Here is a 25576-nt window from a genome sequence, read left to right as displayed (position 1 = left end):
AGCTACTCAGGAGGCATGAGAATTGCTTGAATCTGGGAAACAGAAGTTGCAGTGAGCCAGGATCTTGCCTCTACCCTCTAGCCTGGGTGACAGGCAAGACTGTCTTAAAAACAAACAAACAAACAAACAAACAAACAAACCTCAGTTAATAGAGATGGTCTGTCTTCATCATGGGATCAAAAAATTGCCAATTTGGGGGAAACATTAAATCTTACCAATTTGGCAAGTAATATAAAAATTGAAAATGATGGCTGTAATGTCAACAAGGGCCAAACAGAAAACTACCAAGTGAATGACAATGGTTGGGTCCAGAATGCATCTCCTGAAATGGCTGAAAACAAATCCAAAGGTCAAACAAGTGTTTGCTGGGAATAATATGGGCTCCCAGGGAATTCAAGAAACTGGGAAACACAGAGGAAAAACCAAACTACAAAGATATTTATTTATAATACATCATCTAATAATGAAACTAATTTGGAAGATTACTCAATGATGCAGCCACCTATTGCCTTTTCAGGGGAAAATACCCTACTCATATTTGAGTAGAAACCTTGGAAGAACCAGATTTGGATGTTGCTCTACTTTCAGGGCTGGATGATGATAAGAATGTATTAGCTGAAGCTGGGTCTAATCAAGATGGAGTTGATATTAGAACTTCACATGATTTTATAATAAGTGTGGTTTGATACCTGGCACTTCAAGTGACTTCAAGTATGAGTTGATACCAGATACTTCAAATGATTTCAAGTATCAATTGATACCAGGTCCTTCAAATGATTTCAAATATGGATTATTGCCAGAATCTTGGCCAAAACAAGAAACTTGGGAAAATGGTGAATCATTTGTGTTAGGTTGTTCTTGTGTTGCTATAGAGAAATACCTGAGACTGGGTAATTTATAAAGAAAAGAGATTTAATTGGATCATGGTCCTGCAGGCTTTACAGAAGCATGATGCTTGCATCTGCTTGGCTTCTGGGGAGGCCTCAGGAAGTTTACAATCATGGCAGCAGGTGAACGGCGAGGAGGCACCTCACATGGCGAGAGAGGAGGCAAGAAAGAGTGTGAGGGCAGGGAGGAGGTGCCATACACTTTTAAACAGTCAGATCTCTTGAGAACTCACTCACTATCATACTCTCATGAGGACAGTATCAAGCCATGAGGGTTCACCCCCATGACCCAAACATCTCGCAGCAGGCCTCATCTCCAACACTGGGGATTACATTTCAGTATGAAATTTGGGCACAACAAATATCCAAACCATATCATCATCTCTAATCATGAATAAGTTAAAATGCCATCATTGTAGCTATGCAGCCAAATGCAACACTAAAAAGGCACTTGCTTATTCATACATGAGTGAGGTCATTTAGCTGTGATTTTTTACACTTGAAGAAAACATGGAAGAAAACATTTCTTGGTGCATAAGAAGAATAAAAATGCAAATATATGGTATGTAAGAAGATCATGTTAGCAGCCAGTGTTGGAGTAAGACATGGATCTTGACCCTATGGTTTTTGTGTAGGCTGTACAAATAAATCACAGCCAGGAAGGCAAGAAAGTATAGATGAGAGACAGGATACAGAATCCCTCATGATAAAGACTATGAGGAGAATGAAGGAGGAGAAGCTGATGAAAAGCGGGTTGATGATGGAGATCAGAATGACCCATCGCAGTGAGATGAATTAGCAGATGTTTGTATGTCTCTAGATATTTAACTGACACACTATATTCCTCAAGGATACTGCATTTGTACAAAATACAAATTGACAGTTTGGATTGTTGAACTTAAAGGCTTGCAAAATGTGGTACATGCTAGATGGTAGTTATGTTGCTAGAGAACTGTATGATCAAAGCCTTATAGCAAAAAATGTTTTAATATTTGCAAAGGACTGTACAACAATCATGTGGTTGAATTACATGGAGTCTTCATATATTTTGTTGGTTATCAAACTAAAGTATTTTTTACTTATGGGATGTACAGTAACTATTTGGGTCTTATGGAAATATAGTACCTGTCCTAATACAGCTCACATTCATGTGCTACTCTAACATGACTGAAGAAATTCATTATGGAAGTACAGTGACAGTTGACCCAATCACTCAGTTCATCAAACTCCCCAGGTTAGCCTGTACTAGCAGAGTTGTGTTTCTATATTTATTTTTTGCTTTATTAATTTTATTTTTAATACAGATTTTCAGTAAGGGGCATTTTCAACCTCATTGGTTCTATTTTCTTGTCTTTTCCATTTTAATTTGCTTCATAACTTAAACCAAGTCTCTTCTAGTCTTAGTTATTATGTCTCAATTATGTGCCAGTGGGCATGTTTTTAAGAACTGAAGAAGTAATTTATTGCAATGAACTAACTGACTTCCTCCATTCCTTCTTTCCTTTGTGACATGAATTTTACTACCCCACAGATGAAAAATGATGTTGCAAAGTTACTGTGGTGAAGTTGAAAAATATCACTAAAATGATTATAATTTAGTATTACCTTTCTCCTGCAGCTCTACTCTGATGAATTCTTACTATATAGTGTGTTCTGACATGGTATTTGGTTTTAGGTATCTGTTACTTTGGTGCTATTCCTGTTTGCCTTTTCTTATTTTTGCCAGTGTACTATACCTCAGTCCTATTTAGAAGACCTGATGGAAAGAAAAGTCATGTAAATAATAAGTAAAATGATTTGTTTTATGATTTATCCACCATGTCCAGTTTGGTAGCTTGTTATGCAGTATAAGTGAAATATCAGGTTTTTACCCTATGCTTTTTTTAATCATTAAAATTAATACAAAATGTATATAGCAGTTGGGGGAGACATTCCGCCATGAAAATTGAGAGAAGGTCCTGGTAAAGAGATTTGCTTCTTTATTTTCTAGGAATATCTAGTCTTCTTAGAGTGGACTGGTCATATCTGGAATGAGGTGCTTCCTGAGAAATCTCTGGATCTCCTTCCAAGCATGTTCCTGTGCAGCTGCGTGTGGGATCACTTCTCCTCCCCAGTGTAACTTCAAATCGCGGGTCATTGAGGCACAGCATAGAGGAGAATAGGGAGGTTCTATCAGGTGGCCTGCCCCAGGGTAAGAGAGCAGGGTCCAGTTGTTCTTCCCATGTCTCCTCAGCTGTGCTATGGCTTGTTCAGCATGTGCTTTGCTGTTGATAATCTTATCACCTTCTCCTACGATGAAGAGGAAATGCCCCTGGGCCTCTTCAACAGGAAATAAATATTGACTGGCCCCAACTTCAGTTGTCTCATAAATGCGATAGAGCTCTAGTAACCCCAAGGCACTGATGGATATTAATTGTGCAGAATAGGGAAAGGGCTGATAGATCTTACCACGATACACCTGTGGAATGCCAAAAGGAAAGTTGGTTCCATTAATAAGTACCGTGGCTGTGACTTGCTTTAGGTTAACAGCCATAGATAGTCCAATCTGTACTCCTTGACATACAGAGACTACCCCAACGCCTGGGCCAAAGACCTGAAAAAAATAATAGAAATGAGAAATTATTCTATCCTTCATTTAGGAAAACTCCACAATCTCAAACAACCAAAGAACTTCAATAGCTAATGAGAACAAAACAAGTATTAATCCTACCCACATCCCTAGATATAGATTTCTGGAATATATAATATGTATTCAAAAGAAATACTCCAAAAATATGTCAAGCTTTACTGACTGTATATTATGGATTCAGCATTGTGTTAGGTTCTGAGTTTAAAATGCCCTAAAGAAATACAAATGTCATAAGAAATGGCAGGTGGCCATTGTGAATAATGTGGGTCAGGGTGTAGATGATTGGTAAACTTTCTTGCACCAGTTCTGAGCTCCTTTCAGAGGAAAAGGCACCTTGTACGAAGAGACTGGGAAAGAAAGTGAGATCATAGGATAGAGTTGAACAGAGGATTCTAGATTTGCTTTGGTTTTTCCAAAAGTTTTCTCATTGTAGAGAAAAATGTCATAAAGGAGGCTTGGCTCAGCTTCCTCCCTCATTGTCAGTCATGAAATAAGCATCCTTAAATCTTCTACCCTAAGGCAAGCACTGGGAGTCACAGACAGAAAACTAACAATCTCTTGTCATTAAGGAACTCACTGCCAGATGAAGAGACAGGAGGAAAAAAGAAACACAACACATGATTGGAGCCTCATAAATTCTATGATATAAGACTGCATATAGGCTAGACTGCCAACCCAGATTAGCAGGGAATAAAGGCAGGATCAAAGAAAGGCTCTCAGAGGAAATGGGCTACAAAACAAAATGAGTCTTCATATCAAAAAATGAAAGCCAAGCCTGGGCAACATAGTGAGACCCCATCTCTACAAAACTAAAAAATTAGTTGGATATGGTGGTGTGAGCCTGTAGGCCCAGCTACTCAGGAGGTTGAGGTAGAAGGATCACTTGAGCCCAGGAGTTCAAGGCTTTAGTGAGCCATGATTGTGCTAGTGTACCCCAGCCTGGGCAATAGAGTGAGACCCTGTCTCAAGAAATAAAAATAAAAATAAAGTCAACAAGAAGGAATGGTATTCTATGCTGAGTATAGCAGACACTGTTAGTTGCCTACACCTGAGCCATTCTCCACAATTTCAAAGCTAATATGACCTTGATTTTGTGTGGTGTAGCAATATATCCAGCCCCAATGGATAAATTCTGAGGGATCCTAATCTATTTCCCTTTTTCAGCCTTTCTTCTAAGGCCAACATATTCTACCTACGGACTTTTTCGCCCGCCATGCAAAATGACACAGAATCATGAAGAGAAAGCCTATGTTTATGATCATTCTTTTCAGACTAGTATACTGGCCTGTTGACTTAATTCCTAAAACTGCCAGAGTCATTCTGTGATCTTCAGAGTAAGGCTAGAAAATGGCAGAAATGTCAATCTAATCTCCTTGATCAAAAACTACACTGAGTTTCTAAGCCAAAGTTTGAACCATCTATCACCAAATCTGTTATGTAAGAGAATAAGATGCCTTATGTTGATGTTGTTTAAGCCACCATCAGCCACTTTTCTGGGAAATGTAGCCAAAACATTCCTAATGTATTCACCATGGGAGAAACACATGCAAAAACTGAGAGGCAATGAAGAGCAAGGCATTTAGAGGAACAACAAGTAGTTCTTCATTATTTTAATTTAGAATATAAGGTGGGAAATAACATAATAAGTCTGGAACAGAAAACACTAACTTTATGGTGCATAGCTTTGAAAAATAGATTAAGCATCTTCAGTTTTTTTTCCTAACTAAGGAGGAGAATTAGGACAAATTTTAAAGATAGGCATAAGATAAGACTGAATAAGTACACAGAAGTCAGATCATAGGAAGTTTTGTCTAACATCCTAGGAAGCCTGAATTTTATCCTATAATAAATAGGGAGACTCTTAAGCAAGTGAGTAAAATAGTTGTGTTCTAGGAAGGCCCATTTTACAACTGTGACTTGCATAAATGGAGGCAGAAAAGCCATAGCTTAATGCGCTGATATAAGCAGGAAATTATAATGTCCTGAACTAAGGTAACACCAGTAAAAATGAAAAGGAAACCACATGTTCAAGAGTTATTTTTGAGTATTGAATGTATTGCTCCCAGTTACCAATGTGGTTGGGAATTCTAAGGAGGAGTTAAAGAAAATCGTTCTTTGTGCCACAAAATAAAGCTCTGATTCTCCTTGAGCACTGGCTCCTGGCAAGTCCCAGAGAGAAGCCTCACTTTTCTAAAACCTTTGTTGACTTCCTGTATTTATTTTAATTGATCTTCTATATTTTACAGGCATTTTATAAACCAATGTTTGGGATATTTTCCCTACTACTTAGAAACACATGAATCAATATACAACTCATGACAAGCTGATGAAAATGTGAGAAATTCTTAGGGTAAGAGGGGAAAAAAAATAAACAAATGGAATGAGTCATATATACTCTTTATTTCCTACCCTGTATATTTAAGAGGGGTGGCTTGAATCAATTAAAAGTTCCTTTCAAGCTCTGAAATTCTGTAGTTTTTTAATTTTAATTTTTATTTATTATTTATTTTTATTTTTTGAGACTGAGTCTCATTCTGTCGCCCAGGCTGGAGTGAAGTGGCGCAATCTCAGCTCACTGCAACCTCCACCTCTCAGGTTCAAGCAATTCTCCTGCCTCAGCCTCCCAAGCTGGAACTACAGGTGCCCACCACCACACCCGGCAAATTTTTGTATTTTTAGTAGAGATGGGGTTTCTCCATGTCAGCCGGGCTGATCTACTACTATGATATGGGATAGAATTGGAGTTTATTAAACCTTGTTAATTGCCTGGTTAGGTGATCTGCCCACCTCGACCTCCCAAAGTGCTGGGATTACAGGCATGAGCCACTGTGCCTGGCCTAATTTTTATTTTTAATTGACAAATAATAATGATACATATCTATAAGGCACAATGTGATATTTCAGTGCATATGTACGTGGTGGAATGAACAAATCAGGCTGATTAACATATCCATTACCTCACAAATTTACCATTTCTTTGTGGTAAGAACATTTAAAATCTAATCTTTTAGCAATTTGGAAATATACAATACATTATTATTAACTATAATCACCATGCTGTGCAATAGATCACCAGATCTTAGTCTTCTTGTCTAACAGAAACTTTGTACCCTTTGACCTACCTTTCTGCCCCAGTCCTATAGCTTAATATAAAAGATAGAGAGTGACAGTTATGGTAAGGAAAGATGGGAACTCAGAATGGATTTGGCCATGGAAGATAAACTAAAAGCAAGTGTAACATGAATGAACAAAAAAGCATGACTCAAATCTGTGCAGGCCTTTTAATATGTTTCTGGCCCTTGTCAAAATAGTAACTCTTGTTACAATTTCTACCACAAAATTTGAGATCAAGAAGTTTTGAGTTCTTAGAAGTTACTTAAAATCAATACGTAGAGAAATATGACCCGCAAGAAAGATCTCTGTTCTATCATCCTGCAGAAGAGACAATGTGAAGTAGGTTTAATGGAATTTCTCAGAGTCTGGGGGAAAAAATCTGGTTTCCAGGCCTGGATTAATCATTAACTAGCTATCTATGTGACATTGGCAACAACAGTGATGAAAAAGTCATGTAGCAAATATAAGGGGAACGAGGCAAAGACAGTGAAAAAAGAGAATCACATAACCTCTCCACTTCTCATCTAAGCCAAGAAGAAGGCTCACAATGATAATATTGACTGACAGTTCAAGGGCAGTTCCATTATATGCATCAAAAATAGCCATTTAAAATGTTCAATGTGTCAGTAGATTGTCAGTAATTGTTGCTTATTTCTGCAAACCTGATTATATTTTGGTGATCCTTATATAAAAAACCATGTAGTATGGAGATTTAATTTTATTTCAATTCTTATTAAGAAAAATTAGAGGCCAAGGCAGGTGGATCACTTGAGGTCAGGAGTTTGAGACCAGCCTTCCCAAAATGGCAAAACCCTGTTTCTACTAAAAATACAAAAAGTAGTCAGGTATGCTGGTGCACACTTATAGTCCCAGCTACTCAGGAGGCTGAGGTAGGAAAATCACTTGAACCTGGGAGGTGGAGGTTTCAGTGAGCTGAGATTGTGCCACTGCTTCTAGCCTAGGCGATAGAGCAAGACTCTGTCAAAAAAAAAAAAAAAAAAGGAAAGGAAAGAAAAAATATTGGGCAATTAACAAGGTTTAATAAACTACAACTCTATCCCATATCATAGTAGCAAAGCACATATTTTAAAATTTTAAAAGGCATATGGATTGGAAAGCACTATAGTGTTATGTGTAAGGGCTCACAAGTAACTAAAAATTCAGACTCATTCCTCAAAGAAATACAGATTATCTGTCCAGTTAAGTATAGTGATGAGAAAAATGAGAGCTAGTTAATAATTAGAGCTATAAGATAAGGCTGAAGAAGTATGAAGTCAGATCATAGAAAGTTTTGTCTAACATTTGTTCATCTTTGAGCACTTAGTATTGCCAGGTTCTATGATAAGTATTTTGCATGCATTATCCTTTTTTTTTTTTTTTTGAGACAGAGTCTCGCTTTGTCACCCAGGCTGGAGTGCGGTGGCAGGAACATGGCTCACTGCAGCCTCAACCTCCCGGGCTCAAGCGATCTTTCCTCCTCAGCCCCTGTTGAGTAGCTGGGACTACAGGTGCCCACTACCACACCCAGCTATTTTGTTAGTATTTATAGAGAGTTTGGCTATGTTGCCCAGGCTGGTCTTGAACTGTTGGCCTCTATTAATCCTCCCATCTTGGTCTCCCAGAGTGCTAGAATTACAGGCTTGAGCCATCACACCCGGCCAGTCCCTTTTTAAAAAATAACCATAATATCCTATGATTTCTCTTAACTTCCAAGTACGATTCTCAGTGAACTTGAAATTCTATTCATGCCCATGTTATTTATAATTCACATGATTTATTTCTCATCCAGTGTCTTTTGCTCAGAAAGACAAAATGCATAGGAAGTTAGCCTGTGCCCATCATAGTATCAAAAGGCACTGGCTTCTGGCCAAGTGTCAGATCATGCCACTGCACTCCAGCCTGGGTGACAAAGCAAGACCCTGTCTCTTAACAAAAACAAAAAACCCCAGGGAGTCAAACCTACTGAAAAGGCAAAAATTACCTTCGGATGTCTCAGGAGAAAGTTGGCAGCCTCCTCAAAATATTCCAAATCTGTTACTTCTGGTTTGGCGGGCAGGTCTTCATAGTTAAAGTAAGCCAAGGCCAAGGAGGCAAAGCCACGACTGGCTAGGAGGCTGGCCCGAAATTCAAGCAGCCCACCCAAACCACCAAACAAATCAATCACCCCTGGGAAGCGACCCTCTCCTGAAAAATAACAAAACAGAATTGTACACGAAGAGAAGGTGTGGAAAAGATAAGAAAAACTTGAAAATACAAAGCAGAAATGCAAATTATAAGATAATAAAAGAAAAGATAAAATAAAGATAATAAAAGCATGAGAAGACAAAGCAGAAATGCTAAATTACATTCAAATATAATTTTGAAATTAACATTTAAATTTTCAAATACGATTCCAACAGTTTTAGCCTTCTCCCTGGGGCAGAATTAAGGCCCATTGACTATACAATGTAATACAATATCTAGATGTTTGACTAGGAACTACATTCACTGACATATTTACTGTCTGCAGCCCAGGAAATGGGAATTCATGGTAGTTTCTATACTCTTGTTGTAAAGAAAGGCATAGAAATTAGGCTGGAGCTTCTTAACCTATAAAGAAGTATACAGATAAGTTTTAGGAAATCCATGGAGATCCTGAAATTACAATATATGCAAAATATGGTGTGTGTGTGTGTGTATATATGTGTATATATATATATGTATACTTATAGATGAATTTTACTTATGAGAGGTTCCACAGATTTAATTTGGTTCTCAAAGAAATCTATGGCTCAAAAAATTTTTTTGCAATGATTGTATTAGCTAAAATCCTGACTTAACACTGCTCTGCTACACTCATTTGATTATACAGTGATGAAATCTTACACCTAAGCATATGTCAATGATGAGCCCTTTTATTCAATAACACCATGTTTATTTTCTGCAGGCTGACACATGGTAAAAAGTAGGGACGGTCAGAGTATCATCCTACACTCACTCCGTATAGGCAGCTTTCTTCCAAAATAAAGCAGAGCCTACACACTGAAAGAAACTTACGATGCACTTATTGGGGATATTCTGTTCTTTTATAAGTGATTTTAACTAAGACAGACTGATCCCATGCATGTTTGAAAGGAGTGGCTTGATTTAAAGGAGTATTGGGAATTTTTTTTAACTTACTATAATTAATTACAATGAATAAAGAAGAAATAAAGTGATGTTGAATATATCTTAGTTTTAAATTATCATTTGCATAAATGAATAAGGATGTTTTTACCATCTGATTGACAAGAATGGGGGAACACTTAAAAGTACTGAGTCTTTTATCTTGGAAGAATGTTACAGTCAAGAAATATTTGTGATCCGACTCAACCTCCTTATAACCTCACACAACTCAGTTCTCTTTTGTTTCCCCTGTAGAAAACACACGTGAAGCAGGAGACCCAGCACATGCAATGTTCAAGAGGATTCCCAAACAGCACACCCTAAACCAGCACATCATTCCAAGATGGAAGGCCTGTACCAATAAACAGATTTTTAACTGGGGTGGGATAATAGAGGTACAGCAATTTGTGCCATTTAATTCTTGATCACTACCCATAATAAAGTGGTCTACATGCTATTTACTGGGTATTTTAAAAATTCAGATTTATCTGAGCAAGTGCATAGGTTATGGTGAATTTGGAAAGGAAAGCTTTTATTGCTTCTTTTCTTCTGAGAAATTAACTTTGCTTTATCTGGCCCCACAACAAACTCTGAGAAATGTACCAAAAGATGTTTAAACCACTTAGTTATCGGTATTTGGAGATTTCTGTGGGAAACTATGAGTGTTCTGATAAGTTTTATAGCCATTAGGAAGCATGCTATATTATTAGATTCATGGAATAATCTATAAATATGTAATATTTATGAAGCTACAGGGTACAAAATTTCTTGCATCCTCTATATTTGCTGCAGTCTTTCAGTCCATCTTATCTCCAGCTTGTTGTGGCAACAAGGTAATAACCAATGCCTAAATTGAAACTCAACCTAACAGAGCCTGCACAAGGATCTGGGATATGGTTTCCATCACATCAAGATGAGGGTCTTCATATAGCCAGACTTCAATCCAGAAAAATTTAGCAAATCCAAAGCTATGTAAAGTCCATAATGTAGGGACTCCATAAACTATATGTAGTCACATTCTTAGACAAGCTTCAGAATTGTTGAGAAGAAACTTGAGCTGGAGTGGAATATTACCACATTCTTGTTCTGACCCAAGGTTAACATTGATTGTAAGGCAGAAAGCAGTGCTCTAGGTATTATCCATATTCAAGTTAAATTTCTAGAGAGATAATGCATTTAAAGTGGAAAAACAAGAATAACAATAACCAGAGTAATTCTACTCACCTGGAGGGAGAAAGAGAGCTCCTCGAAGGCGGCCTTCTCGAACCTGAATTCGTGTGACACCAGGTGCCACATACCACCTCTCCAAAGTCAGGCTGGCCTTTGGAGCACTGGCAGCTTTATTGTTCACTATTAACTCTAAGTCATAAAGTTTTAATTGGACCTGGAAAGGCTTATTCATCACATCTTTTTTCAACAGTCTTGTTAATAGCTTTTCAGGTTTCAGAGACCAGAAGAGACCCATGGGGTGGACTCCCATATAATCCCCTCCAAGTGAAGAAGCATGCTTCAGGTCCACCTCACCAAATTCATTGGCCCTATAGTGGGCTTGAGAATAAAACATGTTTCCGCTTTCATCTTCCAGTGATGCCTGAAAACTCACCATCTGAAAGGGAGTCAGGCCTGTAGCTTGGATATGCACTGGCTCATCAACAAGTGCACTCACAGGGGTAGCTGTCAACTGGATCATTTTTTTAGTGTGGCACCTGGAATGATTCTTCAGGAATATCTTCTGCAAAACCTCAAAAAAGAAAGAAAAAGGAGCAGTAAAATAAAGTAGAGATAAGGGTTGATGAAAGGTGAATTGAATCAGCATTCAGGCCACTTAGGAGTCAGTTCTAACCCTCTAGTTCTTTAGAAATTTCCTGATATAATCTTCTAGTACAAGACACCTGAGAGCTTTCAACGAAATTCTAGAAGACAGTAAGCAAGCTGACAAATTTTGTAACAATAATGAACCAGCGTTAAAGAAGCAGCAGCCAAAATATGCATGAATGGTATCAATATATCTAGGAAGATAACACAACCTGTCAAACAGAACCTTTAAAAAAATCAAGTACAACAGAGGATAAAAATGAGATTTGGATTTGAAAACATGGTTATTTATTGAACGTCTATATATATGAGACATTTGACTTCACGCTAATCCCTTCCCCAAGTCCTGGAAACAGAATGCTTTGCATCCAAGAGTTTACCTGCAACAGAACATAAAAAAATAGAGGGATCATGGAAGAGGAATACTATACAGCCATGAAAAAATGAAACCATATCCTTTGCAGCAACATGGATGCAGCTAAAGGCCATTTCCTAAGTGAACTAATGCAGAAACAGATAACCAAATACCTCATGTTCTCACTTATAAGTGGGAGCTAAACGTTGGGTACACATGGACAATGGGAACAGTAGACACTGGGGACTGCAAGAGGATGGAGAGAGGGATGGTGGCAAGGGCTGAAAAACTACCTATTGGGTACTTTACTTAATACCAGAGTGACAGGTTCAGTCATACCCCAAACCTCAGCATCATCACACAATATACCTATGTAACAATCCTGCACATATACCCCCTGATTCTAAAATAAAAGTTAAAAAAAAAAACCAACCCAGAAGGATCTTCTCAAAAGAATGAGAATAAAATCTTTGGAAAGAACAAAAGAGGTGGTGTGTGTATTGCTCCCTAGAGAAAAAACATCCATAGCTTTGTACTTAGGATTTGCCCAAAGGAAAGCAAAACTAGAAGCTGACAAGCCCTTCAGGTACATAAAAGTCTTGCTGAGCTTTTTGTAACCTTTTAAAAATTAAGAAAAGCCCATCTCCTTTCGATTAGTGTGAAGAAAGCCACAAGAGTTACCACTGTTCTCACTCTAGCAAACAAAACTATCTGCATAAGCTACAAAATTAGTTTTGGGTTTGTTGGGTGATTTTTTTTTTTTTTTGGTCTTTATTTTTGTTTTGTTTGTAACTCATTAGATTACTGAGAATGCAAAGAATCTACATGAACTGAACTCTGGCAAATGACAAGCTGCTCCATAGGAAACAGGAAATTTTCTCTCCTACATGCTGATTTTCAATTATGATAAAGCAGCAAAAAATAAACCCAACAGAAAAAAAAAAATAAGGAGAAATCAACAGAAAATATAATGCACTTTTAACGGATATGTGTGGATTGGTTTGATAAACTAGAATTCCAAGAAACTGTAGCTACAGAGTAAGTCTTTCTCTATCTGCCAACTTTCTGTAGAGCTTCACCATGTGCCCAGACGGAGATCAGGGGTGCAAGCTGAGAGAAATCTGAGGCATTGCAGGCCTTCATGTAAAATAAGGCAGCTGCCTTTCAATGAATGGGGTCAGAGGAGCAGAGTAGAGAGAGATTTCCCCAGACTCAGAGATCCAGGAGCAGGATTGCAAAGCAAAGCAAGCTCCCTAGTGACCCTTATTACAGAAAGATTGTGAATCAGAATCTTTCACAGTTGGAAAGGCTAGCAACACGGCCATAATACACAAAAATCTCTCCAGATATTCAGCAGTGCTGAGTCCCAAGACCATTCTGATGAGAAAGGCATAATTCCATACACTCAAAAATATCTGAAGCCAGTTTTACACTGAATCAAATAAACTTGCAACAAAGCCAAAACCCAGCTCAACTGCAACTATATTTATTACATCCACACTATTAAAGGATAAGTGACAGCAACAAAGGGACCTACTCATATCTCAGAAGACCAAGATTTATCATGATAAAGTCTAAAAAAATTGGCAAAGGCAATGAGATCCTAAATACCACTATCATAAAAATAATCAATTTCTATCTTTCTATCTTCCTTCTGCTACAAGAGGAACCAAAGAAGTCAAATAGATAATTGTTCTGTCTGAGCCAACAATGAAATCTTTAAGAACAGGTATATTCCCTGTTATTTTCTCAGGGCATTATATTATACCTGTTTTATTTAAAAAATAAAAATAAAATCTTCAAAAATAAAAATGAGTTAGCCTTGTGAATATTTTGAAGCAAAGTTTCTTGAATTTCTATGATGAACTCTTCAAACAATTCAATTTTTCAGAGTCATCACACAAAAGTCCCTTTGATATGGGATCGATCCCGTGATTACTGATATGGTTTGGCTGTGTCCCCAACCAAGTCTCAACCTTGAATTGTAATAATCCCCACATGTTAAGGGCAGGGCCAGGTTGGAATAACTGAATCATGGGCGTGGTTCCCCCCATGCTGTTCTCATGGTAGTGAATAAGTCTCACAAGATCTGATGGTTTTATAAATGGGAGTTCCCCTGCACAAGCTCTCCACCATGTAAGCCACCATGTAAGACATGCCTTTGCTTCTCCTTTGTCTTCTGCCATGATTTTGAGGCCTCTCCAGTCATGTGAAACTTTGAGTCCATTAAACCTCTTTCCTTTATAAATTACCTACTCTCACGTATGTCTTTATTAGCACTGTGAGAACAGACTAATACAGTTACACAACAGCTTCCTTCTTTGTTGTCAGAGTGGCTCTTTGTTCCTTCAGGATCCTAAACTTCTCATTCAAAGTCATCTCTGTCTCTTTTCCAGTACTGTTTATGTCAATTGTAGGGGACCACTTTAAGAACTTTCTTTATTTCACATTGCTTCCATTTTGTTAAAAATGAAGATACAGCAGTATGAATTAATCCTGATTTCTGTGTTACTGGGCATTGCACTGCTCCAGGATTGTCCACAGACAGAGTCAAAATTCCTCTGTTGGTGGTGAAAGTGAGACAGGCAGGTGAGAAGGAGTCCGTGGGAAAACTCCAACCGCCTATGCACTGGGAGTAATGCACACTGGGTACCACAGAAGTTCCTACCATTTGCAGTAAGGAGGAACCTGGCCCCTCCTCTTCCTGGGTGGAGCCTTGGATTCAAATGACGAGGCATGGAGCACACTAGCGGCCATTCTGGCTTTGCGGAAGGTCACTGTTCCCCCTTTTCTCCTTTTTGCCCAATAAGTTCCATTTTTCTCACTCCACAAATTGTCTGTGAGCCTAAATTTTTGTGGCCGTGGGACAAGGACCACATCTTTAGCTGCACTAAAAAGAAGTCCTGCAACAAAAGTCTGCCATTGATGAGTTCTCTTTCCTACTACATTATCCAGCAATTGCTCTTGCGTTCAACTGGGCCTGAACCTTTAGGTGTCTTCTGAAAAGAAAATTTGCCTAACGCTCGTGTTTGTGATGGTTTAATTTATTTCCACTCTTGGTAAAATTGTCTGGAATGTTATTTTTTTCTGTTTAGCTGGTTAGGTCTCTTGAGAACTGCAACTGGTTTTTCTGCACTTCGTATTAGTCTCAAAAGGTTTCCCTTCCTTTTTAACACTAGAAAATAGCGTTCTATATTCCTGTCACTTAGAGATGGATGATACATAGGACTAATTTCTTTGTGAATTCCAGTTGCATTCCTAGATGCAAGGCCAGTGATAACTCCATAAAGCTATCTCTTTCCAGGCATTACTCTTCCTCTGTGGCTCAGACTAGGCTTACCAAAGCCAGAATTCTATTGGATTCTCCATCCTGAATTGCCAGGCTCCAGTTAGAAAAGTCTGCTTCTTTCCTTCCTTTCAATTTAGTTTGATGATATCATCCAAAGACATGTCAATTTTGCTGAGATTTTCATTGTTACAGGCTTTCAGTGGCAGCAACGAGGTCACCGTGCCTCCCACCAACCGGGTACCAAAATGGTTCATGGCTGGCAACACCTCACTAGAACAGTCAGCAGAGAAGGCTGAAGTTGGAGGCCTGCCACCTCCCACTCCTGCACACAGACTAGCAGCACCTAGGGAGCGTGTAGGCATGCTGGCCTGGTTTAGTGGTATTTTAAAGATTGTTTCAAAATGAATGGAAAAAACGATGTAGATAAAACTAAATAGATCTAAAAGTTGGAGAAAGAGAAAAATAGAAAACAATTTTGTAGAGGGCATTAATGGAATTAATTAGGTAAATTCCATGTCTTTGAAATTGTGAAAAGTTATTGTGAATAGTGCTGCAATGAACATTCATGTGCATGTGTCTTTATGGTAGAATGATTTATTTATATTCCTTTGGATATATAAAAGGTTTATGGAATTCTTGTGTGGTCAAAAGCTGAGTGAGAGTCAATGAAATCATTCATTAGGTTTTATTAAAATTAGCTTTAGTATTGATAGTACTCTAATACAAAGTAAAATTTAGTTTTCTCTTTTGAACAAGACTTTTGGATAGTATTAATGAGAGATAATAAAATTTTTGTTTACCTTTTGAGTCTTAATACAACACTATCAAATGTTGGGTGGACCAAAGGGAGCCCCTACTGGTTCCCCAACATTAAAGAGCACCAAACCAGCTTCCTGTATTTACACAGATTGGGGAAATTTCAAAACTCAGAAGGCAAAAATTACAATGAGAAAGCTGATTAATAATGTCCTGGGGCAATGTGGAGACAGGCTAATCAGATAAAATTGACAAAAAGGCCCATATCCCTTGGCTCAACCCCTTGCTGGGAACCCAAAGCTTTTTTCACAAGAGAGGGTAAAATGGTCTGGGGGTGGAGTACAGAGTTCCTGAGACTAGAGCATAAAATATAAAGATTGATAGGATTATAAAAGCTAAAATGTTTACAACACCCCTTCATGCTAAAAACCCTCAATAAACTAGGTACTGATGGAACATGTCTCAAAATAATAAGAGCTATTTATGACAAATCCATAGCCAATATCATACTGAATGGGCAAAAGTTGGAAGCATTCCCTTTGAAAACCAGCACAAGACAAAGATGTCCTGTCTCACCACTCCTATTCAACATAGTATTGGAAGTTCTGGCCAGGGCAATGAGGCAAGAGAAAGAAATAAGGGGTATTCAAATAGGAAGAGAGGAAGACAAATTGTCCCTGTTTGCAGATGACATGATTCTACATTTAGAAAACCCCATAATCTCAGCCTAAAAACTCCTTAAGCCGATAAACAACTTGAGCAAAGTCTCAGGATACAAAATCAATGTGCAAAAATCACAAGCATTACTATACACCAATATGAGACAAGCAGAGAGCCAAATCATGAATGAACTCCCAATCACAATTGCTACAAAGAGAATAAAATATATAGGAATACAACTTACAAGGGATGTGAAGGATCTCTTCAAGGAGAACTACAAACCACTGCTCAAGGAAATAAGAGAGGACATAAACAAATGGAAAAAAAATTCCATGCTCATGGATAGGAAGAATTGATATTGTGAAAATGGCCATACTGCCCAAAGTAATTTATAAAGTCAATGCTATTCCCATCAAGCTTCTATTCACTTTCTTTGCAGAACTAGAAAAAACTACTTTTAATTTAATTTAATATGAAACCAAAAAAGAGCCCATATAGCCAAGACAATCCTAAGCAAAAAGAACAAAGCTGGAGGTATCACACTACCTGACTTCAAACTATACTACAAGGCTACATTAACCAAAACAGCATGGTACTGGTACCAAAACAGAGCTATAGACCAATGGAACAGAACAGAGGCCTCAGAAATAACACCACGCATCTACGACCATCTGATCTTTGATAAACCTGATAAAAACAAGCAATAGGGAAAGGATTCCCTATTTAATAAATGGTCCTGGGAAAACTGGCTAGCTATATGCAGAAAATGGAAACTGGACCCCTTCCTTACACCTTATACAAAAATTAATTCAAGATGGATTAAAGACTTAAATGTAAAACCTAAAACCATAAAAACCCTAGAAGAAAACCTAGGCAATACCATTCAGGACATAGGCATGGGCAAAGACTTCATGACTAAAACACCAAAAGCAATTTCAGCAGAAGCCAAAATTGACAGATGGGATCTAATTAAACTAAAGAGCTTCTGCTCAGCAAAAGAAACTATCATCAGAGTGAATAGGCAGCCTACAGAACGAAAGAAAATTTTTGCAATCTATCCATCTGGCAAAGGGCTAACATCCAGAATCTACAAGGAACTTAAACAAATTTACAAGAAAAAAACCAAACTGCCTCATCAAAAAGCAGGTGAGGGATATGAACAGACACTTCTCAAAAGAAGACATTTATGCAGCCAACAAACATATAAAAATAAAAAGCTCATCATCACTGGTCATTAGAGAAATGCAAATCAAAACCACAATGAGATCATATCTCATGTCAGAATAGTGATCATTAAAAAGTCAAGAAACAACAGATGCTGGAGAGGATGTGAAGAAATAGGAACTATCGTACACTGTTGGTGGGAGTGTAAATTACTTCAACCATTGTAGAAGACAGTATGGCGATTCCTCAAGGATCTAGAACCAGAAATACCATTTGACCCAGCAATACCATTACTGGATATATACCCAAAGGATTATAAATCATTCTACTGTAAAGATACATGCACACATATGTTTATTGCAGCACTATTTACAATAGCAAAGACTTGGAACCAACCCAAATGCCCATCAATGTTAGACAGTATAGAGAAAATGTGGCACATTTTCACCATGGAATACTATGCAGCCATAAAAAAGAATGAGTTCCTATCCTTTGCAGGGACATGGATGAAGATGGAAACCATCATCCTCAACAAACTAACACAGGAACTGAAAATCAAACGCCACATGTTCTCACTTGTGGGAGTTGAACAGTGAGAACACATGAACACAGGGAGGGGAACATCACACACTAGGGCCTATCGGGGGGTGGGAGGCAAGGGGAGGGAGAGCATTAGGACAAATACCTAATGCATGCAGGGCTTAAATCCTAGATGATGTGTTGATAGGTGTGGCAAACCACCATGGCACATGTATACCTATGTAACAAACCTGCAGGTTCAGCACATGTATCCCAGAACTTTAAAAAAAAAAAAAGTTGAAATGTTTAAATAGGCTTTATGTAAGAAAGTTGTGTCTCCTTTACCTAGATGTTTTATGGGAATAGAGATTATATGTAACTGGAGAATATTTCCTCTACCTAGTACTATAAAGAGAAGGCATATAAATCCACCCTTTGAGCAATATTAATTGGACGCACTAAATGGGAACCAATAAGATTTTCAAGTCCAGAGAGGGTAGAGTAGAAGTTAGAAGGCTGCCAGGGACAAATTCTGTATTTGATAGCCCTTTGTAGAATGTTTATTGTAGCTTATAGCAAAAGCCTGTGAATACCTCCCAGCAGCAACTATCAGGACCCTGGACTAGAGAATTTCCACTTGAAGGGCATTTACTGCCTTGCTATGGGATGTTAACTGAAGTTACTCCTATGACTAAAGGACATAAAATGTTTGTTTTTGTTTGTTTGTCTGTTTTTGAGACAGGGTCTCACTCTGTCGACCAGGCTGGAGTCCAGTGGTGCAATCTTGGCTCACTGCAACCTCTACCTCATGGGTTCAAGCAATCCTCCTGCCTCAGCCTCCTGACTAGCTGGGACTACAGGCATGCGCCACCACGCCCGGCCAATTTTTGTATTTTTGGTAGAGATGAGGTTTTGCCATGTTGGCCAGGCTGGTCTCAAATTCCTGGGCTTAAGTAATCCACCTGCCTTGGCCTCCTAAAGTGTTGGGATTACAGGAGTGAGCCACTACAAATGGTTTTGAAAGCTAAAATCCTCATGTTGTCTGGGGTGATGTCAAGAGAAACATTCTAATGGGGACAGTAGTACCCAAAAGAGTCCCATAATAAAATAGAAGTGGTTTATATAGGATCAGTCTACCTGGGAAGTGCAAGGAAGAGACATTCATGTGCAGGGAGCCTCTTTCCCCCTTGGAATGACTCTGGAACTGTGTGAGGAACTGCTGGATTCTACAGTGTCCAATAAATAGCTCTCACTTGCCTTACAAACAGCTGCTTGGTTTGTGAATGGCAGTACCAAGGTTAATTGATCACACCCTGTTTGGAAGCCTGCTACTCTGATTAAAGAAGAGTCAAGAAAACCTTTTGTGATGGTTAATATTCACTGTCAATGTGATTGGATTGAAGGATGCAAGGTATTGTTCCTGGGTGTGTCTGTGATGGTGTTGCCAAAGATTAACATTTCAGTCAGTGGACTGAGAGAGGCAGACCCACCCTCAATGTGGGTGAGCACCATCCAGTCAGCTGCCAGCAGGGCTAGAATAAAGCAGGGAGAAGATGGGAGAAGCTGACTTGCTGAGTCTTCCGGCCATCTTTCTCCCATGCTGGATGCTTCCTGTCCTCGAACATCAGGCTCCAAATTCTTCAGCTTTTGGACTCTTGAACTTACACCAATGGTTTGCCAGGGGCTCTTGGGCCTTTGGCCACAGACTGAAGGCTGCACTGTTGGCTTCTCTACTTTTGAGGTTTTGGAACTTGAACTGATCGACTACTGGCTTCTTTGTCCCTCAACTTGCAGAGGGCCTATTGTGGGACTTCATCTTGTGATCGTGTAACTCAATTCTCTTTAATAAACTCCCTTTTATACATACATATATCCTGTTAGTTCTGTCCCTCTAAAGAACCTGGCTAATACACCTTTCTTCTTCTGAGCTACTTATAGTTTATAACAATTGAGTAAAATATACTTTTGTGAGAAAAATTTACCTTTCTTTCTACCTGAATTCTCTAAAATTTGGGAACTATTTGTGAGTATTATTTTATGGCAATATAGTTATTTACATGAATTCAGTAAGAATATGTTTTCTTTTATACGAGGACACACTGGAGAAACTGGTTATTTTGCCAAGGCTTTGACTGAAATGGCATATTTTCAAATATGATCTGACTTCTTTGAGAAATTGAGGTTGATTTTATAAAGCTGATTTTAAAAAAAACAAAAACGCTTAGAAAGACTGGCCTGGTACCTTCTCTACAGTCCTTTATAAGGTTCCTGACCTGTGGTAAGTAAAGAATGTCACTTTGTTGTTGTTTTTGAGATGGAGTTTCGCTCTTGCTCAGGTTCGAGTACAAGGGAACAATCTCTGCTCACTAAAATCTCCGCCTCCCAGGTTACAGTGATTCTCCTGCCTCAGCCTCCTGAGTAGCTGGGATTACAGGTGCCTGCCACCACACCCGACTAATTTTTATATTTTAGTAGAGAGAAGGTTTTGCCATGTTGGCCAGACTGGTCTCCAACTCCTGATCTCAGGTGATCCGCCTGCCTCAGCCTCCTAAAGTGCTGGGATTACAGGCATGATCCCAGGAACCTCTAGTTATTTGGAAATCTTTAGAAGAATTCACCCAATTTATATAGCTATTGCAGCCTGATGGCAAATCCCTGGCTTTGTTAGCCTCAAGGCTTTAAAAAATCTGAGATTCTTTATTTAAAAGTTTCAAAAAAGCCAATTTTAAAAGAACCTATATGGCCAATCACTATTCTTGCTGCACTTTATGCAAATAATCAGGTCAAGTATAATAAGACTAAAATTCATTTTGCAAATAAATTGGTCCTACAATAATTTAGCCTTGGTAGAAATAGAGAAACTTAGAAAAAAAATTACGTTTCAGAAAAAAACTATTGTATACCCATGGTTAGTTTTTTTTTTTTTTTTGAGACAGAGTCTTACTCTTTTGCTCAGGCTGGAGTGCAGTGCCACGATCTCGGCTCACTGCAAGCTCTGCCTCCCAGGTTCACGCCATTCTCCTGCCTCAGCCTCCCGAGTAGCTGGGACTACGGGCGCCCGCCACTATGTCCGGCTAATTTTTTGTATTTTTAGTAGAGACGGGGTTTCACCATGTTAGCCGGGATGGTCTTGATCTCCTGACCTCGTGATCTGCCTGCCTCGGCCTCCCAAAGTGCTGAGATTATAGGCGTGAGCCACCACACCCGGCCTAGATTCTAGTCTTAACCATTGTTTTTATTACTTGCCTACAATTTGGACTAAATCCTAAATTATTTTTTGGCTACAACAAGTCTCTAAAGACAAACCCAGTTTTAATTTTCTTCATGTTGTTTTAAATTGACTGCCTAATGGAATAGGGTTTTTTTTTTTTTTTTGCTCTGGCATACAAATTCTTTTTGACTGTAGTCCTTGTGTGAATATTAATGTTATTTATCTCTCAGTGTTTTACTTCATCCGAGAAAATAAAAATCATGGTATTCCAAAGACTAGAGATGCTTCAAGAAAGCCTATGCATTTTTCCTCATCTGAAATCCCACTGGGCCTGATCTGTTTCCCATTGCCAATGCACTGCTGCTAAAACTATACGATATCAAGCACCCTTCCTCTAAACTCAAGGACCATTGAAGAAGAGGAGAGTGTGTGAGATTCTAAGAGCCTGATTAGAAAGCTGGAGTGTGGCGGTTATAGCAATTCCATCTTGGATTCTAATCTGCCATGTTAACATCCGATTAACCCCACTTCTAGGAATGCCTCTAAGATTTCTGCCTTATCTAGTATCTCTTATATAAGAGCACTTACCATAAATCCTACCCTTAGGCAAATTCCTACATATTCCTGCTGAAGCATGATTATCCTTTCCCCATGGTGTATCAACCCTGGGTCTGGGGAGTAACAGTGAGGGAATCCTTTGTCTCACAGCCGCCTGAGACATAGCTTCTGTTTGTAAGCCCCTATTAAATGTTTCTCTCTGAGAAACTGTTTGGTCACTCTCTTTGTTCAGTGTCTCAGCTCCCTTGGCCTTTGGGGGTAGGTTTGTATAGACCTGCTCACTTACCACAGAGCAAGCTTACTCACAGTATGGTGGCTGGGTTGGAAGGGCAAGCAACACAAGAGAGAAAAAGCTAGGTAGAAGCTGTATCCTTTTTATATCCTAGCGTTGGAAATCACATAGCATAATCTCTGCCATTTAATAGCAGTCACAAGCTCCCATCAAAATTCAAGTGGAGAAAACACTGATACCTATTAACAGTAGGAGAAATGTCAATCACATTGTACCTTTTTTTTAAGTGGATGAAATGTGTATGTGTATTTGCTTTTTAAGATGGAGTCTTGCTCTATCGCCTAGGCTGGAGTACAGTGGTGCAATCTCGGCTCACTGCAATCTCTGCTTCCCAGTTCAAGTGATTCTCCTGCCTCAGCCTCCCGAGTAGCTGGATTACAGGTGCCCCCACCATGCCTGGCTAATTTTTTTTCTATTTTTTTTGGTACAGATGGGGTTTCAGCATGTTGGTCAGGCTGGCCTCGAACTCCTGACCTCAAATGATCCACCTGCCTCGGCCTCCCAAAGTGCTGGGATTACAGGCAAAGCCACACACACCTGGCCTTGTGTGTGTATTTGTATGTGCATTTGTGTATACATCTTTGGGAAATGCAATCTGCCACAACAGGAAAGGAGGAATAAAGGAGCAAATAATAAATGGGATAAATGGAAAACAACTACCAAGATGGGAGTTTAAAACCCAAACGGATCAATAATTACATTAAATATAAACAGATCAAATACTCCAATTACAAGACACAGGCCAGGCATGGTGACTCATGCCTGTAATCCTAGCACTCTGGGAGGCTGAGGTGTGAGGATCACTTGATTCCAGGAGGTTGAGACCAGCCTGGGCAACATAGTGAGATCCCACCTCTACAAAAAAAAAAAAAAGTAAAAATTAGTTGGGTGTGGTGGGGCACACCTGTAGTCCCAGCTGCTTGAGAGGTTGAGGCAGAATTGCTTGAGTCTGAGAGGTTGAGGATGCAGTGAGCTGTGATCATGCCACTGGGTGAAAGAGCTGACTCCATTCTGGGAGAAAGAACTGAAATCCTATCTCTAAAATACATACATACATAGAAATAAAAAAGAAGACAGATTGTCAAACTAGTTGAAAAAGCAAGTGGTTATTTTTCAGAAACACATTGTCAAAAAAAGACAGATTGAAAGTAAAAGAAAATATATGCAACAGTGTTTGTGTTGCATATATATGTGTATATATAGATGAGAGATGAGACAGACACAGACATAAATACATGCTGACAAGAATGAGCCTACAGAGAGAGAGGTGCTGAGAATGATAATTCAGTGGTGAGTAAACATTGCATCTGTTTCCTGAGAAGCTTAAAAATAAGTGATACTATAGCTTCCAAGTATCATATTTCATTTCTTTTCTTGTAATCAAGAAATTGAGTACTTAAGGTCATACAGAAATACATGAGAGTCAGAAATGGAATCTACATTTCCAACTCTTAGTCAAATTGATTAGTATTTCAAAAAGAATTTATCAAGGGTCTACATATCATAGTCACTGACAGATAAGATGCAGTTCCTACTCTAAATAAGCTTAAGGTATAGTATTTCTTCTACATATTGTTACAGTAGGTAGCTAGTCAAGCATGAGTCAGGCAAGAGAGAGTTCCCCCCACCCACCAGAATGTGAGGTGACTATCAGGTGATGGTCACTCTACTTCTCTAAAATAACAATTGGTCACAGTCAGCACCAGGGAAAGGCAGTTTCTCAACAGATAAACACCTGAAATTGGTAATTGGCAGCTTTCAGGAATTGGGCGAATGAGCTCAAACATGTGCATTAAGAGGCAAAATGGCAGAGTATGACCTTCCAGGGGCATGCCACCAGAATTCGAAAGAAAGCCTCAGATGAGCATGTATGAAACTCCAGTAAACACACTGTGCATGCTCACATCCCAAGCATAAGCAGGGCACTATGCATGTGGGTGGTTCCCCTTAACCCTTAAGGGAAGGATGAAGGGAAAGGGGTGCAAGATGCCAGAAGTAGGCCAGCATATAAAATCCTAGGTTCAAGGTTAAACAAGGCACTTGACCTCCAAGATGCCTGCTTGGGTCTCTCCCAACTGTGTTTTCCTTTCTTTCTCGCTCTAAAGCTTTTTAATAAACTTCTGCTCCTGCTCTGAAACTTGCTTCGGTCTCTTTTACTGCCTTATGCTCCTCAGTTGAATTCTTTCTTTTGAGGAGGCAAGAAATGAGACTGTTGGAGACCCACACAGATTTGCCACCAGTAACTCAGATATTCGCCACCCCTAACAATATTATCCATTAAATTTATTTCTATTCAAATATCACATGCATCAACCAGTGTACCCAAACAGAAATAAGTCAATTAGAAAGTCATTAACTTTAGCTCAACTTATACTTGCTTTTTTTGGTATTTTTTAACATTACATTTCACTACCAGAAATCATTCCTGAATTGCATAAATAGGTATAACATATATTCAAAGATTCAAGAAATATTTTCACAGAATCTAATTCTAACATGGCATTAGTCTTACATTAAAAGAAAATTACCCTTCAAACAAAATATAAATAGGACCACAATACAGTTTCCCAGAATAGGAGGGCTTATTCTATAAAATTCTAGGCAATAGTCTTTTAAAAGAGGGAGAAATATTGATAAGGATTGGGAAGACAGAATAAAGAAATTTTATTTTTTTTTTTTATTTTTTTTTTTTTTTGAGACGGAGAAGAAATTTTAACAAATGACTTCTGATAGCCTTTCATTTTCCTCAGAAATATAAATTCTAGCTCAATATTGTCATAATAGCAAGTCCCTACTGACATCCTTTCTAAGCGAATCAAAATGAAAAGACACACTTATCTGAACACTCCTGGCAACTCTACAGCTGTGATTATGAAATGAGCAGAAAGACTAGTTGTCTTCATGAACTGCTAAAATTCCAAACACTGAAGTAAATAAACTGATTTAATTCAAGAGCTGAGATCTTAACTTATTTCCAATCGACCCAAAAGAAATAGTCCTGATTAAAATACAAAGTACCTGGATTCTTCCTCTTGAGTCTTCTTTACCAGCAGTAAAAGAAAAATGACAGACACTCTCCCAAAAGTTGCCCAGAAGGCCAAAACCTCAAATATGCCTTTGGAAGTATAACAGAGCTAACTTAAGTGCTAGGTTACCACATATCTCTTGCTCTAGTTTCCTATT

At 38.6% G+C, this 25576-nt stretch overlaps 1 protein-coding gene and 2 pseudogenes across 1 annotated transcript; 1 reads left to right on the top strand and 2 right to left on the bottom strand.

Annotated features, from left to right (window-relative positions):
- Window positions 1-108: 108 nt before the first annotated feature.
- Window positions 109-1031, top strand: LOC144334780 (zinc finger and BTB domain-containing protein 10 pseudogene; annotated as a pseudogene).
- Window positions 424-25576, bottom strand: BAAT (bile acid-CoA:amino acid N-acyltransferase). The gene is made up of 4 exons (XM_002800027.4): window positions 25412-25576; window positions 10999-11515; window positions 8612-8814; window positions 424-3480 (listed from the first exon to the last, which is right to left on the bottom strand). The coding sequence occupies exons 2-4, from the start codon at window positions 11462-11464 to the stop codon at window positions 2893-2895; spliced, it is 1257 nt and encodes a 418-aa protein (XP_002800073.3). The 5' UTR covers window positions 11465-11515; window positions 25412-25576; the 3' UTR covers window positions 424-2892.
- Window positions 14110-15854, bottom strand: LOC100430943 (UAP56-interacting factor-like; annotated as a pseudogene).

This window comes from Macaca mulatta, chromosome 15, assembly GCF_049350105.2.
Source record: "Macaca mulatta isolate MMU2019108-1 chromosome 15, T2T-MMU8v2.0, whole genome shotgun sequence".
Classification (NCBI taxonomy): Eukaryota; Metazoa; Chordata; class Mammalia; order Primates; family Cercopithecidae; genus Macaca; species Macaca mulatta.
The sequence above is the reverse complement of the archived record's forward strand: the minus strand, read 5'-3'. Positions and strand labels throughout refer to the sequence as shown.